Source organism: Scomber scombrus, chromosome 23 (assembly GCF_963691925.1).
Source record: "Scomber scombrus chromosome 23, fScoSco1.1, whole genome shotgun sequence".
NCBI classification, from domain to species: Eukaryota; Metazoa; Chordata; class Actinopteri; order Scombriformes; family Scombridae; genus Scomber; species Scomber scombrus.
In genome coordinates, this window is record NC_084992.1 from 13,026,413 (window position 1) to 13,045,091 (window position 18,679).

The following is an 18,679-nucleotide window of genomic DNA, read 5'->3' on the forward strand; positions in this document are numbered from 1 at the left end:
CTTCCATGTCCATGTACAGAGCGCGTATTTTCTAGTGCTGCTTACTGCTGAGTGGTGAAACAGTAACCATTACTATTAATGAGATATCATTTAAACTACAGCTGTTACTGCTCGGGATTTAGATCATTTTATGTTCCTGATAACTATTAAATGTAATGAAGACATTGGGAAATTGGTGCTCAGTTTCATTGGCTGTAGGAGTGTCAGGAGCTCCAGATGTTCTGGAAATAACACTAAATGTTCCCATCGAAGCCAAATTGTGTTTCTTACACATTTACCTTGAACGTTTCTGGACTGACTGGGAGGTAAAATAATCATTTGCTTGGGTTGTGCTTCTGGGTATATTTTCATTTTCTACTCAGATTTTTTCAGATTTTTCCCTGCTGTGATTAGTTCTTTATATTCTTTTCTTTTCTTTTTACCTCAGGTGTTACAGGAATTTGACTGGTGAAGTGAGGTAGGTTTCGTTCTTTTCTTCATAAGCACAAACCAATAAAAGGTAATGCTGGATTTTAGAGGTCCCATCATTTCCTACAGTTCCTCAATTTCTGAGTGTTTAAGTATTTAAGTTAGTTGTGTTGACCGGATAACCATTTGTTAGTCTCTAGAAAGGAATTTCCTTAAAAGAACTGCTGACAGGAAAAACTGATAGACATCCATGTAAAACACAGTAAATGATCATTTATCACTGGAAACTTTATCCTATTTTTGAATTGAACTGCTGTCCACAGACTTGACTCTGAAGACTATTAAGTGCGCCAATTGGTAAGTGAAACCCAATTGAACAGTCTCCCTATAATTAGTGCCAAATTACATACTTCTTTCCAGAAAATTACCATATAATGATAATAATGTAATCATTTTCAGTTATGCATCAGTTCATTTCTCAGAAATGATGAGAAATCTAAAAGGACCTGTGAAGGAGCTGTGAAATTATACACTAAGACACTAAAATGAACAAGACACTTGATATGAATTGGGCTGTACCTAACAACTATCTTCAATATTGATAAATCTGCCAAATATTTACTTGATGAATCATTTAGTTTATGAAAATTTACAAAATTGTGAAAAAAAATACATTCAGGATTTCTTAGAGACCACATTGATGTCTTCAATTTGCTTGTTTTGTCTGACTAACAGTCCACACCCTTCAGATATTCAATTTATTGTCAACATTTCATAAGAAAAACAGCAACATAATCATATGAGATGCTGGAAGCTTAGACATTTTTGCTTGAAAAATACTTTAAATGTATTGATTATCAAAATGGTTGTAAATTCATTTTCTGTTCATCAATTAATCGTTGCAGCTCAGGATTTGAGACGTGGGCCTAATTCAGTTAGTTGTAAAATGTCACAGTCTTCAGATCATTAGACAGACATAACAGAGTTTGATGAAGCAAACTCAGCCCTCATCAGTACCAAAGAGCTCGTTGTACCCGGAATACCTCAGAGTTTCTGGCTCCATCCAGAAAACACTGATATGAAAAGCGTTCACTACAGATAACCCATGTGGTATTTGCAGTCATAAAGGCTGTTTACGACAGCTTCTCTCCCATTCGCTGGGAAATCTGACCGGCTTTTCTCTCTGCATTCAGGATGACCTTTACATCCACAGAAAGGTCGCCGTATCGCAGAGCTATGGGGGGAAAAGAGCTGCGCGGGACCAAATGTGCTGATGGCCGTACTTGATGTCACAGTGGATGACGCTGGTTTAAATACTGCATATCTATTCTGTTGGCTGAGAGGATTGCTGAAGTGAAAGTCAAGTTTATTTTTTATAGGTCACTATCACGTTCAGTGTCTCGATGGGCTTCACAGACGACAGAGATAACAAACAGACAGTACAATCATAATTGTTACATCAACAATTGATAACTGCAATCAAATGACCGTAATGTGACAAACCCACAGCAAATTATCAACTCTAAAGTTCACCTCAGTTCTACAGAGCGTATTAGCATCTTTTAGCTCACTGTTTTAGTTTTTTGGCTCACAACTTTACTGTTTTGCTTCACTTTCACCACTCGTATTGACTTTGAGCAATTTGGACAGCCATTTTTAGCCAAAAAGAAATAAAAGCCCAATGTATACCAACTGTTGGACACCAAACGGCAAACTGAGGAAGTTAGCAGCTAGCTAATGGACAAAGTTTAGCATTTAGCAGCTAAAAAGAGCCAGATATTTCCCTCAGGGGTTTGTGGAGAGTAAGATGAAGCTAAAAGGAGAGTGAATGTCACTTAATCGGCTAGGAACATGACTCCAAATCGATGCCAATGCTGCTACATGTCTAATGGATGTGTAAATAAGTAACTGTTTAGTAGCACATTTGTCCTATCAACTTTATTATGTGATACTATGTCAGAGTTGTGTTCAATCTCAAATTTTTGTCATCTTTGCTCTTTGGAGCCAGGACCTTCAACATAAGGAGTGAAGGTTGTTGCCTTTCACACTCTGGAAACCCCGCTGCTACCTCGGACTGAAGTGAATGTTGATGCTTTTGCACTCTGAGGTTCTTCCACGCTGGCTTCAGCTTCAAGCCGTGGTAGTTGTCATTTGGTTTGCACCTTGTGAAATAATGATAGATGTTGTTTAATTATAAATGACAGATGGAAGAGGGAGTGAGACGGTAAATGAGCCTCTCTCTCAAAATTTGTACCAATTATTTCCACTGTATCTATATATAATGTTCTCTCCCGTCCAGATATATCTCTCGTAGCCAAATAAGACCATTCCACTAACAAAGAAACAACACATTTCTCTGCTGCAGGCAAAATGATAAAAATACACCCCTGTCGCACAACATTTCAAGCCCACCAAATTGGAGGTAGAGCAGTCTGACTAGGGCTAAGTGGGACCAAGAAGAGATGTTCTGTTCTGCCTTTATCTTCTTAATGAACCTGTCACTCTGGTGTGGACAGCTACAGCGGAGACTGTCCTAAAAGCTGCTAGGATCAACTAGAGAGGCCGAACTGCAAACAAGAAGAAAGCTCGAGAAGCTGAAGTTGTAGAGAAAATAAAATGAAATGCTGTTTTCCAAATGCACCATGTGGTTTCTGCACTGTAAAAAAAAAATTGCTTCAAATTGCTGTCTGGTCTGCTTTCAGTTGACTCAGATTTATCTTACAACAAATTCCCGTTGGGCCTTTAAGCAGCAGTTTTAGTTACAGCCTATGAGAAGTCTGTTCTTGACATGATTGAGATCTGGACTCTTTCTGTCGCGCTGATCACAAATCTATCTGCCATCTTTGCCTCATACATGTCAAGAGAGTAGATGCTCTGACTTTACAATACTTTCAACAAAAAAGGATGACAGCAGTAACACATGGGGGTTATTGCGGGAGTAATATCACAGCATTATTCACATAGCTTCCCTTCTTGTTCAGACTGATTTGGGACATGTGCATCAGGAATCAGAACAGTCTACTTCACAACGGGATACAAAATGATCCGATTATGTAATTGACAGAAATATTTACATATTTGGGCCTCTATTTCGAGTTTCAAGCTTCTCTTATCATCGAGCTGAGTGGGAAGCTAGCGGTGGAATCGAAACATGAAATCTGAGCCAAATATCCAACAGTTCATCTTGATTTCTGTCCTCAAAACGTGACACAGGAGGGCCTTTTTTTTCTGAGAGTGAAACCGAATTGTTCCAACTGCAGAGGTGACCGTGAGGTGAGAGGGAGCTGATCATAGCCCAACAACAGCTGGGACTGAAGTTAATGAAGCCCTGGGCTGAGCTGAGCTAAACTGAGAGCAGGAAATGACAAACTGAGACATCTCTCCGCTTTTTTAACTGCCCTCCACTTGTTTTAGAGACCTCAGCTTTTCTCTTTGAAAGTTCAGTAATTCACACCAACACAATCAATCATGTCCCTAGTTTTCAGCAGCATTGTACAGTAGAAGCAGTTTTTAGAAATGCTGAACTTGTAAGTCCAAGAAGAGGCCTGAAAACTTTGTTAAAATGTAGATAATCTGGAAACTTTACCACGATTGATCAACTCAAATATTCAATTACATTTTTTGTAAATTTTTTTATTCATTAATAATAATGAAAAAAAGGTCTGAAAGTGTTCTCTACTCCACAAATAATACATTCTGGTGGGAAAGTGTTCAAGTATTTATTAATTTATGCATATCTTAATACTTTGTTGACCTAAAAATGGTCAAATTTAAGCAGAATGTGTCTCAACAAATACTGGTATTCTCCTTTAGGTCTGAAAAACCACAAAAAAACAAACAAGTTTTTTTACACTTATTTCATCCTTATTCTAAAACACACGTAAAGCTAAATTAATGTAATTGTGATGAAGTTTTAACGTCTGTAACTCCAGCTGGGAGATCAGAACAGCATAATGAACCCCGTAGTGAGATTAGTGTTTTGCAAACAAGATAAATGTAGTTTCTAAACTCATTTTAAGGCCCACGCAGTTTTATTTATTTAAGCACAATTCTTGCATATTGCAAACCTGTTTCCAATGTTTAATTCTTTCACATTACGCCTACGTTTGACCAGCACCAGACTGAATAATAGTACTGTGCAGAGGAGTTCGGCTTTTTTCATTGCATCTAAAAGTCTCTTAACTTAATAAGTTGTGCATACTTTGAAGCAAACATGGTTTCAATCCTGTACAATTATTAACAATTGAGGCTTCCGAGTAAACTTTAAAACATCTTCTAACTCATGTAAAATAATAATTAAATACCAGCGGAACTATTTCTGCTCAGGATATTAAATTATTCAGAAGCAGCATGGTGGTGACAAATGGAGACAAACTTGAGCGTTAGTGTACACAGGTAGAGCGTTCGGGGGAGAAGCACAGGTGCTTCAGAGAAGAGGAAGCTCTCAGGTGGGTTTGTTTGATTTCGTCTCTACTCTGTTCTTCTCCCAGATCACCGTTGGCTTGCAGAGAAATGAGACACATCAAAAAGAGAACTTCCTTTAGAGGAGACTTTCGCAAGCCAAGCCATGTCTTTAACATCTGGAGAGGTTTACTGGCGAGGTGGTGAGTAGTTCGCAAGGTGGGTTTAACATTCACACTTTCAAGGGAAGGATAGGGAGGTTTTCATGAGTATGGAGTTGATGAAAAGTCCCAGAGGGAACCACAAAAATCTGTATATGTGTATTTTCTTTACACCATACAAAACTAACTGAAGTGGAAAAGAGAAAAAGAAACACCAATTATTTCTACATTTAATTTTTCAGGACGTCATCACGCCTAAAAACATGGCTCGGTTAATCTTTTTCAACATTGACACCCTAATTATACAGTATGATGTCATGGTATTGGGTGAAACATTAGATTTACACGTGTAATCAATCAGCAGTCTATTCTGGCTCATAATTTACTGTCGGGCTGATTGATGAAAAAACGTCTGCTTTGCTTCCATTGAAAAGGAAACAGTGCAGAGAGTTGTTCGTGTTTCTGGTCCATGATGGTGACTGGGTGTTTATATCAAATCAGATTAAACAGGGATACAGACGTATAGTCGTACTCCGTGGTTCTCAGATTTATTTGTTTGATGTACAAACTTGTGCACCAATTTTTAATCCTATTTGTGCGTCTTTTTCATACTCAACACAAATATGTGGAGATATATATGTATTATTAAAAAATCCTGATGCCAACTGGGAACTGCAGAAGTATCCCCTATATATACACACATGCATACAAGCGCCTCTTGTTGGTAAATCACTCATCTAAGTGAATGCATTTGCACTGAATGTAAAAAATGTTGATGTTTGGATTATTTGTGGTCAGAAATCAGCCTCTACAGCAGAATCATTGATGGGAATGTGGATGTTATTCAGTCTCAAAACACTTGTTACATCACTTTTGGGAAAGGAAAATAAAAAAACATTAAAGGGCGCTGCTTGTGTTTGAGCTCCACAGGATGGATTTGGAAGAGCTGCGGAGTGATCAAACCCTTGCCTCCTAGCTGCTTTACTTTTCAGCATCTGCAAGCTTATGATTATTAATCAGCAAACTTCAAATCTATAATTTCTTTCCTTGCAATAAGAAACCATTTAATATATAACACTGTGCAGTTCTCTTATTTGCAGTCCAGTAACATAATGTGGTGCGGAGTGTAGTTTGAAGACATCTAGGTGTCTAATAAAACAGTGTTTGGTAGCTTAATCAACTTTTTAAGACTATTCAATTACATATAACCATTTTTTATCAGCATTGCAATGACTATACCCTAACATGTAGCAGGTTTTACAGGATCTCCTGTGTGTAAATGTAAATCCTGCTGAAAAGTGGTTAAAATATGCCACCCATCACAAATACCTGAATATTATTACCCAGGTTTATAAATTACACACCAACACAGTAATAACACCTACAACTGAGATCACAGTACAGCAAAATGACAGCTTAATTTCATGTAATTATTGGTCCACAGTAGTCTATCTCGCTATTTAGTTTATTTTAATGCAACTTTTTGGCTCAAAATTTAAATCTTTGACATGGTGTTGGGAAAATAAATAGGGTTTTAGATAAAAGGAACATTTATTTAATAAAAGGTAATTCAGTAATTTTGTTGAAGGAAGCCGGTCAGGATGGTGGTGCTTTTCTGAAACAGTCTGTATAAATGATTGATTTTTGAGGACTAAATATGTTCATGAATTGAGCAAGTCAAACAGAATAAAACTTTTAAAATGTGTAAATTAAATATCCTTGATCAAATATGTATTTAAATCGAGGAATCCAATTCAAGTTAACGTCACGTTGGAGGTTTTGAGTCTTAAATGTTACTCGTTCCGTTGCTTCTCGTTAAGATTTTGACCACATTGCAGATGGTCACCTCTGAGCTGAGCCTCTGTGTGTGTGTTTAGTGTGTGTGTGTGTGTGTGTGTGTGTACGTGTGCCTGCTTTAAAGTGAGCCTCATCAGTATTCCAGTCACTCAGAAGGAATTAGCTGCCAGAACACTGCTTTTTCTGCCAACTGTGGACAACAAACCGCACTCGTTATAGCTCGTTAATGGACCGACACAGGGCTCAGAGCCTCAGGCAGTGTGTGCAGTGGGGATCACATGCATGGGAGTATATACATGTCTCCGTCCTTACCCACTTTCTCCATGCTCTCCTGACGCTTTAATCAATTCTTGACTGCTAAAGAGAATAACTAACAAATTAGCTCACCCCTCAGCTGTGAAATTAATATAGTGGTCAAATTTAGTTTTAAATTTGTGTGATAACGAGCCGACCAGTGGATGCTTGAGTTTACAAGAAGGTGCTTGAGAATAATGATACTGGTGAGTAATGGTTCCTGCCATGTGTGTGTTTTTTGCAGCGCAGGCACTGACTTTGAAATGCCATGGTACATTTATCATCATTATTTAAAGATCTTCGTTTTAATTGAACAGGATATGAAAATGTGACATTAAGCTTTAATGAATTTCTGTTAAGCCAATGAATATGAACTTACTTCAGGTCTTCGGAAGCCCTCGCCTGGATCAGCGGAGTTTCTACTGAATGTCCAAACACAGCGCCTTCTGAACCTGCCGATAAAGTTCACTTTTATAATTCACAACACTACAGCAGAGGATGTGTTTACTAGGGCTGGGTATCGAACCGACGATGGTTCATGTTCATGCTGAATTATAAAAAGCTAGCTAACCATTAAGTTATACGGACTCACAGGTAACTCATCAAATGTCAGTTTCAGTGCTACATGAAGCCACATGGCAACACACAACAATTCATGCTGCATTTTACAACACCTCATGTGTTCATTTATGATCTCATATATGAAACAGGAAAAAGAGTGTCTATAAGAATATTACAGATGGGTGTAATAGCAGTTTATCTTTTGAGATTATGCCAAAATCACTAGTCTACTATCACACAGTCCTGTTGTTGCTCTGATTTTTCAGGTGGTATCACTCCACTTATTGATTGTCTGCTTTCATACCAGCCAAAACAAACCAAACAGATCTGGTGTTAAGGCACTGTTAGTCTTCTTGACTCGTTCTTACATGAGACAGATGATGCGATTAATTTTTCATCACGGTTCTTTCACAGCTGCTTGTGTTTAGACAACATGAAACATTTAAGAAGTTTGGATTCTTTTATCAACTGAACAATGGTTTAATAGAAAAACACATTTGTAATACTCAAAGTATATGTACTGAAAAAGCAAACAAGTGTTGTCTCTGCAGTATCGAACATTTTCAAACGATACCCAGCCCTGATGTTCACAGTTCGTTCATGATAACCGTTATTGACAAGTTAATATTAAAGGCGTAGCAGCTGAGAATGCAGTACATTTTTACCTGTAACAGTGAATTTTTCTGTTGTCATAATGACTTCCTCCTCATCTGCAGTGAAAAGCAGTCTGCCTCCGTCTCTGCTTCGTACCTCCAGCCTCTGACACTGGGCCTCCACAGCCTCGGGTCCTGAAAAGAGAAGTCCATTCAAAGAATACCTACAATAAACACTGTTGAGTGCACTGGATATAAAACTGTATGACTTAGATGGTAAGAATTCTACCAATTTATGGTTATTTTAGACCAACTGTGTCGTTTCCAAGAATGTGGGGGATTTTCATAACTTGAATTAAATTCACTTAATTTAAACTAACAACCAATTTCACTCTATCTATTGGTGGCCCAAGAGAAAAAGTAGAAGTCATATTTTTGAATACCGTACAATATGATGTATATGATAAGATGCTGATATAAGCCAACATTTCATGACAATTCATCTGACACCAAAATTGGTTGGGTTCATCCTCTGGGGACTTTTAATATCTGTAAAAAAAAAAAGAAGCTTTATCAAGTCATCTAATAGTTGTTGAAATGTTTCAGTCTGAACCAACATTGCTATCAATAGAGCCATGCTGCTAAATGTGTTTAAAATGCACTGGAGAACAGTTTCCACCCTACAAAAGTTGTATTAATCGGCTATGCTAACAATAATTCTCTTTATGCAAATGTCGCTGTCAAATAAACGTTGCCTTATGTGTTTCTCCACTTGCAAATCAGCTTTTAGGAAACTATGTTTTGGGCATGTAAGACAATTAGCAATCTGAATTACTTTGTGGAGTGCTTGCTCTGCAAATGAAAAGCGCCCAACAAAGCTGGATCAGCCATGCTTTACAATGGATTGAGACAAATCGGTAATCTGTTCCGCTGGTGAAGAATATTAATTCCTGCTCTCCAGACTTTGGTGTTTTTTTTTCCAGATGTGCACGCAGAAACTTTTAACGTCTCCCTTTCTTCCCTCTCCTACTCCCCCCTCTTCTATTAATCCATGAGCTGCGAAGGCTGGGGAATTTAATTATTCTCGCCAAGTTTCATCTCATTTCAGACAGAATGCACTCTCTACAAAAGCAGGCACTAATTTTCGGAGGAAGGTCAAGCGTGACCGAAAAGTGTCATATCACCAGTCTTGTCAAATCAGCATCAACTCTCAACTTATGTTGGCTAAAATCAATAGCTATTAATGTTAATAAGCAGGTCATTTGCTTTTTAGTGGTCATTAATCATGTAAATGACTTTGGTAATTTGGACTGACTGATGGTGGAACTTGATGATAATAAGAAGAATCCATTGCCCTTTCAATAACTGCATCAAAGGTTAGTGTCAGAAAGTCTTTTGCGGGCACAGAGACTATTTAAGAAAAGTCAAAGATGAATTGTTGCTTTAGTTCTGCTTATTAAAATATGATTGATCAAGCAATTTACTGTCTAAGCTAAATAAAGGATCACTTTCTAGTACGTTGTACATCAAGAGATGAAATAAAAGCAGAATATAGTTACTCAGATGATGAAGTGCCAAAGCCAAAGTGTATATTAGGAAGAACTAACGACTCACCCACTGTGAGCTGGCCCGTCAGTTGGCCATGGTTGTTTCGGGCGTTCAGGGTCACGTTCTTTTCTGACCGCAAAACCAACAAGCTGTCCTAGGGGAAGCATGAATGGGAAAAGAAGTCAACAGAGAGAGAGAGAGAGAAAGAAATACAGACAGAGGGGTGAAAAAGATGTTAGAAAAAGATTTTGAATCTTAATTTAGGTCCCTTGACTAAGTGGGACAATCTTGGCTAAATTGGTTGTTTTCTTCTTTTTATGTTTGCAATGACACCGCTAACCGAATGTCTGAGGTCTGGGACAGTAAAATTAAAGTGCATTAAAAAAAAGACAGAAATAATCCCTCTTTACACAGGAAAACTATGCTACCTTAAACCTGTTTAAACTGATTTTGGACGGAACTTGAACTTGGGGGCATCTCAACAAGCTGTAAACACAGCATTCACATATTGTCACCTTAAAAAGTTGATATGGTGAACATGTTAGGGTTAGGGTTAGGGTTTACGTTATTAACACATCAAGCAAAGAAGTATTACAGTAACATACATTAAGAGCATACATATTCACTCTCCTTTTATTGATTAGCACAGCTTTTAGTATTTTAAGTTAAACCAGGGAGCCACTCTGACAGTTTTGGGTAATAAGTCTGTCAATATCCTTCAATTTCTCTTTTAAATGATAAGTGCTCCTGTATAGTTTCTTACCCATCAGACTTCTTTTAAGGGTTGCTGCCACATTCTCAAAACTCACTTTAGTCAGTAGGTACTATGTTATTATAACAATGAAAAAAAAGTGTATTAAAACAGAATTTTTCTTTAAATCCTCATCCTCAGCATTCGTCTTGTATCTCCAAACTCTGTATGACTGCATCAATACGGACAAGATTGTACTGTGCAGTAAAAAGTGAATTTTCCCTCGAAATAACCCGCTGAATTAAAAAAAAAAAACACACAAAAATGGAACAAATTAAAACAAAATTATCCAATGATGAACTGTAGGTAGAGTTTGAAAAGAGAGAAGGTGGTTAAGCTTATAGATATGGGTTTTCCAGCAGTGACAGGAGTAGGTGTTTTCTTCACTGCAGACATTTTAACTCTGGACCTGTTCTGCTTTTTGGCAGTTTTGTATTTTGAAAGTTTATGGCTGTTTGACATTTGAATGATGGCACATGTGCGAGTGTTGCTGTGTGCATATTGAAAAGGCTTTCTCAGTGCTTCTGTAATATTCTGTCAAACTGAAAAACAGCTCATAATGCAGTGAACAAATGTAAGGTCTAATTAGTTCCTTTGTTTTCGTGATATTGTGACACCACCATTATTATGAATAGTACACAGTGGCAGTATTATGATGTACACACTAAACCAACATCACTATCTGAGAAAATAAAGCTGCTTAAAGCATCTGTCCTTGATATCTCTGGTTGTCCTTGGATACATATCAGGTTTGTTATTGATCATGTGACTGTTTGTATGAGGTCCATGAGAGCGTCACAGATATGTTTTAAAGCTCTACAGGATGAGCAGGTTTATGCCACTTGTGGGCAAGCCGGTAACAAAATATTGACATATTATCACCCTGTGAAGTTGTTGTAATGTGTTAAATTTTTGCCTACACATCCATACCATTATACAGCTTTTTAGCTCAGTTTTGGCCTTACCGGGACCTGAGGAAAACATCTGGCTCTTTAGCTGCTAAATGCTCCACTGTGTTCACCAGCTATTTGCCAACTTTGCCTGTTTGCCATTTGGTTTAGTGTACGGTGTGTCTATCAGAGCTTTTCTACTGAAAACAGCTGCCGTCTGTGAAACGACGCTGATGAGAGCGATGAGACTGAACCAAAACAGCAAAGTTGTTAGCTATAAAAAATAACACAATGAGCTAAAAGATGCTACAACACTCTATAATGCTGAGGGGCGATGGTTTGTAACACTCTGGGTGCATAACTACAAGCGACACCGACATTTATTTGACCCATTTTTAATATAAAAATATTGTTGAGTGCAGCTTTAACACAGTTTAATAAAGGGAACTCATTTGCACCATACACGCGTCTATGAAATGCAAACGATTCACTCGCTCTTTATCCTCAAAACATCAGCTCTGTCAAGGCAATTAGCATGTGTTAAACTTCACTAAATATGAAATGCAAAAAAGTAGCATGAATGTATTTAAGGATCAATATAATTCAATTAAAAGTAATTTATTTTAGTTTGACATTTCTTTTTAAGTTGCTGGTGTTACATTCATCAGCATTTAGTTTGACAATGATATCTAATAAGTATTCTGCGATGCAGTCTAGCTTCAATTAACTTCATGCTTTCCCAAAAGAGGCATCAAATTGTAGCAGACTATCTCACGTTTGTGTGGTGTGTAACTCTGCAGAGGTTATTCTGTTCTTTTTCCTTCCCTGCTCGCTTTTTTCGCAATATAAAACAAACAGAGCATGAAAAGAAGGTCTCCAGAAAGCACAGGATCGTGAACCAATTTGAGTTCTTGATTTGAAGTATCCTTCCAAAGAGTTTATAGGTCTTCAACGGTTTCCTGAGGGGCCGTGATGGAGACGCTGTTGCTATTCCTCAACACTTCTTTGGGATCAAATAAAAGACTTTTTAGTGACTGCGCCTGTTGAGGAAGGTCAAGTGCAGATCAGAGTGAATGCACATAAATGGAGCCTGTTGCTGTAGGTGCTCTGGGCCCCATCAGACTGAAAAATTACCATGACTGCTGTAAGGCGACGGATGCTTCCCTGCATACAATGAATAACATCACAGCCAAAACAAAGAGCACAGCAGACTGCTTCGATTTAATTATTTAAAAACAAAGAGATCTTACGTGATACTGCTACTACCTTCCTGAAAGAGAGTAAAATAAATGAATGCATATAAATCGACTTTTTAAGTAGAGAGCACTGATTAGGGTTTAACCGCCACTTTAATCCAAACAAATATCCGCATTCAAATAATTGAAACCATATTTATATCTTACTGTTGTGCCAGAATCTCATTTACATACTGAAATGAGCACATACTGTAAATATCATGAAAAAAAAAAACATGTCACAAGCTAAAAAAGAAGCAATAATTGTGTTTCAATCTCTCCCGCTTTAAATATAACTGCAAGCAGGCACATTGCATGCTGGGAACACGCTTGCAGGATTATCAACTTATAGTTTAAATCACTCTTCAGGGGCTTCACGCTTCCACCGAGGGGAAAACGTTTAATTAATCAGTTAATCGGTCTTAAAATTAATCGTAAGTTCTTTTCAAAACATTGACCTCTGTCTCTTGCTTCAAAGAAACACAATAATACAACTTCTTAGATATGTGAAGGTATTTATTTAAAGGATAAATGTCTTAATAATACATGATAAAGAAAAAGTGATGTCAAGTACGTAAATCATAACCAAAACGGAGGGACGCTCCGGGCTTTAGCTTATCTTAAATATTCATTTATTATTGTTTATTATATTCAACATCAGCCCTTAATAACAAAGCCGTGTTACGCCTGCTGTGTTGAAGATCTGATCTGAAAGCTCACTGAGTGTCCTTCAAATTTACAACAGTGGTCTGAGTTTTCTGTCCATGTTTAATGTGGCCTTGGTTCGGTCTTTTCTCCAGTTCAAATGACCCCAAAGGTCATTTATGCTTTTAGTTCAGGTGATCATTTTAGCTTTGTCAACCACGGCCTCTTCGGAAGGTCTGCTTAACCCCTTTTCTGTCAAAACTCCAACCTCGGAGGGTTGAAAAGGTCAGTTTATCCCTGTGGGTGTTTGGTGACACACTAGAATTCAAGAGAGGGTTTGTCCCTGAAATAGGAACACAAGTCTTTCTTTCCTTTCTCAGGTATATATATGGGTCAATGACGTGCCTATGACATGTTCAGTCTAACTGCATTTTTTTCAGTTAGAAAAAGGTTTAAATTGATTTAAAAAAATACCATATATATGTAGTACCTTTCCTTTATATGAAATCACTTTAACTTTTCAAAAACCACAAGTTATTAGTAATTTTTCTGTTATTTAAAGTGACAAAACATCATGTGGTGCGACCAATAAAACCAATAACTGTATTAAATTCAGAGTAAAATATCACTTTTAATATTAATCACTGATACAGTATGCTTAACTGAATTGTATTTTTAAATTTTTTCAATCATTTTTAAGCAATTTACAGGAAAAATAAGTCTTACATACATTTAAGAAGGCAACTGTGGCATAATAGAACATAAATATGAGATTATTATTTACAAAAACTTAAAGGACATGCAAATAATTTGTTTCAAAACACTTAAATTCATTTATTTTAAGATAGATCACGGTCGCACCACATGACTTTTTTAAGGTCAGTTCTAATTCATCGAGATGGAAAAACACATAAAACACCTAATTTACTATTTTAATATGTATTTATGTGTACTCAATCTTTCTTAATGTTTGAATTACTGCAATAGATATTCCCATATTTATTATTTTTAAATAAATCCTTATACGTCATTGACCCATATATTAAAAAAAATTCACAACAAACATGCCCCAGTATTTCAGTGTAATACTGTTAGCCAAATTAAATTGGTTCGTGCAAACTAATGAAGGATGGTTGAAGGATGCTCACATCTGACACTCTGCTGCTGCAATATTTTCCGAAACACTTTGATTTAAAAAAAACAAAAAAAAAAAACGTCACAATTAAACAAGTGGATGGTTTTAGCTCTCTTCTGCAGACTTGAATTCAACCGGCTTTGTCATGCTTATCCAATGCGAGTCGGTGAGACTTGGTGAGGGAGAAGTTTCACTCCAGTAAAGATACACCTGCATCCGATGCTATTTATAGATCAGTCAGGGTCCCCGGAGACGATAACGAGAGCCAACAGTCTGAACAGCAGAAATTTGATTAACTGTATCTGGGCACCGTGTTGCCTCATACTACATTGTTTATCAGACTGAAGCTGACAATTACATTTAAAGCAGAGGTGCAATTTTACAGTTTTCACTTGATTTCAATTCTTTATATTATTCTCTTGTGCCACACAGAGGTGAATAATATAAAGAATTAAGTTAAATGTCAAAATAATCATAAATTGAAAGTTTTCTTGGTTATATTCTTAATCTTCTTTTATAAATACTGCATTCATATACATGTTTTTACTATGCATAGATTTAGTATGATATGCACAGACTTTCAAAAGCCTCTATGTGGTTCTTTAATGAAGCAGCGGATTGTTACTGCCCAGTGGCAACAGAGTTGTCAAAGCTGACCTCCACAGTGTCATCAATAATGTGGTGAAAGGCAGTGATAATACTATAAGACCCCAGATGTGCAGAGATTGTAGCTACAACCCTGGCCTTGTGCCCCCTTTTAATGTTCACCTACTGTTTGCATCAGTGGGTTTTAACCATGTGCAATCGAATCAAAGGCGGACCGAGGCTGCAGGCTAAACACCGCTGCTGCTGATTTTTTTCTCTGAGCACGTTCAAATAGAGAGGAAGAACTAATCAGTGAAAGCAGGTCCTGTAGTTCTTCACATAAATAAAATACGTGTCTTGAAAATCACTGGAATACATTGGTTAAAAAAGCCCCCAAAAAACGCTAAAACAACAAATCTAAGCGGACTGACCAATCTTCTAAAATATATCACTGCTGCTCATCAAATCTCTCTCTGACTTTGGTTGTCCTTACACAGCACCAGACATTACCCTAATGCACGTTTAAAACGGGAGCAATTCCGAGACAAAGCACTAAACTGAGGACTTGTATGCTTGTGAAATTCCTTTCCAGTCAGAGAATCTACCAGAAAACGAAATGATGCATTGGCTCAATGAGATGAAATATGACTTGCAAAAAGAAATACAGTGTACTGAATCGTTTATCTTCCTTTTACCAAAACAGATGGTCCGTGTGGATTCTGCCCTGTTCCCTCTTACTTCACATAAATCCTGCTCAAAAATGGAAGCAGGTGCTATTATTATACTTCTGTTAACGATACAAAAGATAGAACTGTGTATGACAATATGAGAAGCTTCTTCACTTGTATGCCTACGCAACTTTCTTTCTGCAAGTCGAAGAAACAGACGATATCTCCACAAGTGCATATCAAGTTTGATGAAAAAGTATTTTTATTGCTTTTTTTGTTGCAAAATGGAAATTTGTTGACCAAAAAACTGCATTTACCAAGATGTTCTGCCATCAACTGTGACAGCAACACTAAAGGCTCAAATGCAACAAATTTATCCTTGAATGTGCACTTTGTTGTGCCTGTAAAGACACAGAGGGTATGAAATGCCTGTTCAAACATCTGTTTTCACAAACACTTGAAATTATAAATGCAACGTTCCTTTGGAAGCTGTAATTTGTAAAGTGTGACATGGATTTCAAAAAGCCTGGAATTACAGCTGTTTTGTGGCTTTCAGACGGATGAAATTTCAAGTGTCGAACTGATTTCACATGCCTGAAATTACAGCCGCATTGTGGCCTTCAAAGGTTGTTAAGTGGAAATCATATGCTTGAACCAAACACTTGATATAATGACCAACTCGTGCGATCTTTTTCATGGTCTTCATGCTGGCCTCTTTTTGCCACAGCGATTCAAGTCTACCTGTACTGTGCCATCTGTAAATGCTGACAGGCAGAGGGATGGATAGATAGATGGGTGGAGGGATAGACAGGCACGCATAGGGGAAGACCCTGAGCGAGAAAAAAATAATGTACAGAATATTCCATCCATCCATCTGCTTGTCAGCTTTGACAGACACCTCAGTACGGGCGTGGCTGAAAGCTGCTGTAAAAACAGTCCGTAGTCCAATTAAGACTGGACACTTCAAACATGGTGCCACACAGTGCTCATCATTTCACATACGAAAGCAACAATAATTTTATATTTGAATATAATTCAAAAGTGTTTGAAATTAACTTCTCACCTGCCAGAGGCCCACTGTTAGGAATTCAGTAGTTTGGAGAATCAGTTGTGTGAAGCCTTGGTGCTGATGCTTTGGGGATATTTACTATTTTTAATATGAATACATAGTATGACTGTGACTGGGTTTTAACCTTCAATGCTTTTTGAGTAGCACCTTAAAAGTATCAAAAACAGTTGTTGATCCAAATGATACTGGATGCTTTGGTTTGAGTCACAGTCTTATTCACTGCTGTTTCCTTTGCTCACTTTAGGCTGCTTATTATCCACACAGTCCATTTGTATTACGACAAAATGAAATAGCTGAATGACATGAGGCTTATTCTGTTAATGTTAACAGAATGTTATATTCCTAAAAGTATCAATATAAAGTAGAGCTGTAATGATTAGCTGATTTACTGATTTGGCCAGGTTCTCAAGTATCTCAAGTGTCAAAAATGACAAAAAATATAGTGGGTCCAGCTTCAGGTGCTGATATTTTATAGACCAAACAATTATTGGAAAATAATCACCTACAGCAGCTGTAACATAATTATAATTTTGTTGGTAGCAAAACTCAAGTATTGCATTGATACTAATATAGAAATATGTTGAAAAACCTCAGCCTTGATTGTTTGCAACAGCTGTTTGCAACATTATAGGAGATGAAACAATTAATCCATCAATAGAAAAATAATCAGAAACAGTTTTTCAAGCAAAAAAAAACAAACACCCAAATTTGGATTTGAAGACGTGATCTTGGGCTCTGGAAGGTGACACACTTAATAGATAGAACAATTAATCAAGAAAGTAATTGGCAGATTAATTGACAATAAAAATACTTTTGTTAGTTGCAGCAATACAAAACTACACAAAATATTAATACAATAAGCTGTGTTCCACTGGTTTGCATTACTGCAGACAAATCTCTAGAAAAATAAAACTACTATGAGTTATATATTTTTTAATATATTACAAATGAATTTATTATCAATGTCACACTAAGCTTTTAAGCTTTTTTTCCCTGTCCTGTTCATTTGCTGACCTGTTTGACAAACTAGTGCAAACATTTTCAATCAATCAATCTTTATTTGTATAGCGCCAAATCACAACAAAGTCATCTCAAGGCACTTTACACATAGACCAGGTTCTAAACCGTACTCTTCGGGTTTTTTATCTTGCTGCCTTTGTAGCGATTAATGAAGTATTGAAATGCACTGAATTGATATTATTGACAAACATCAATACAAAATTGTTCTGTAATACACAGAATATAACTGCAAATTGGATATATAATACGCATCATAAAAACAAACATGCTAATCCCGATACAGTGTGGTACCCGGGGGGGAAAAACAATTCCATATTTTTTTCCTTTTGACCAGCGACTTAAATTCAAAGTGTTAATCCAAAACACCACAGAATACATTTGTTGTGTGTGTGTTTTTGTAAGTTGGGGAGAGATAGCGAGTGCCACCAACCTAAACAGAATTTTGCAAAGTTAACTCTGTGCTCATTTTTCACAACATGCTACTGGGAGTGCTTATTTAAAGGGGCTACTCGGCCTGTTGTTTGCTGCCAGCTACCAGAGTTACTGCCAAAAAACAAAAAAAAACAAAAAAATGAAACAAAACAAAAAAAAACATGGCGGGAGCTATTTCCACTTGGTATTCACAGATTATCGCTTCAGCTATTGATGAAGATTCAAAGCACTTATTGATCCAAGAGGAGTAAAACTAACGCTACTTTGAGTTCAGCTTCAACAGCAGCTTGGAAGAAAAAAAATCATACTATATCTAAAGTTAAGATATCTCTGGTACACTACAGTTTGTTTGTGGTAATGGCTTATTGATCAATGCTGGTTATCTGACTGAAGAACAGCGCTGTGCACTGTGCCGTAAACTCATCGGATAACCATAATCCCTGCTCGCTCTCTCAGTGCTTGACATATTTCCTCAGGTGAGAAATA

General features: G+C 37.1%; 1 protein-coding gene across 3 annotated transcripts in view; it reads right to left on the reverse strand.

Annotated features, from left to right (window-relative positions):
- Positions 1 to 18,679, reverse strand: part of LOC134005860 (zeta-sarcoglycan-like) — a 35,850-nt gene that overhangs the window by 2,717 nt on the left and 14,454 nt on the right. For 2 of the 3 annotated variants that reach the window (XM_062444878.1, XM_062444877.1), the window contains 3 exons: positions 9,830 to 9,917; positions 8,288 to 8,410; positions 7,441 to 7,513 (listed from right to left, as the gene is read on the reverse strand). In XM_062444878.1, the coding sequence (XP_062300862.1) occupies positions 7,441 to 7,513; positions 8,288 to 8,410; positions 9,830 to 9,917 (284 nt within the window). The remainder of the gene's footprint in view (positions 1 to 7,440; positions 7,514 to 8,287; positions 8,411 to 9,829; positions 9,918 to 18,679) is intronic. The other variant, XM_062444880.1, reaches the window with a different exon arrangement.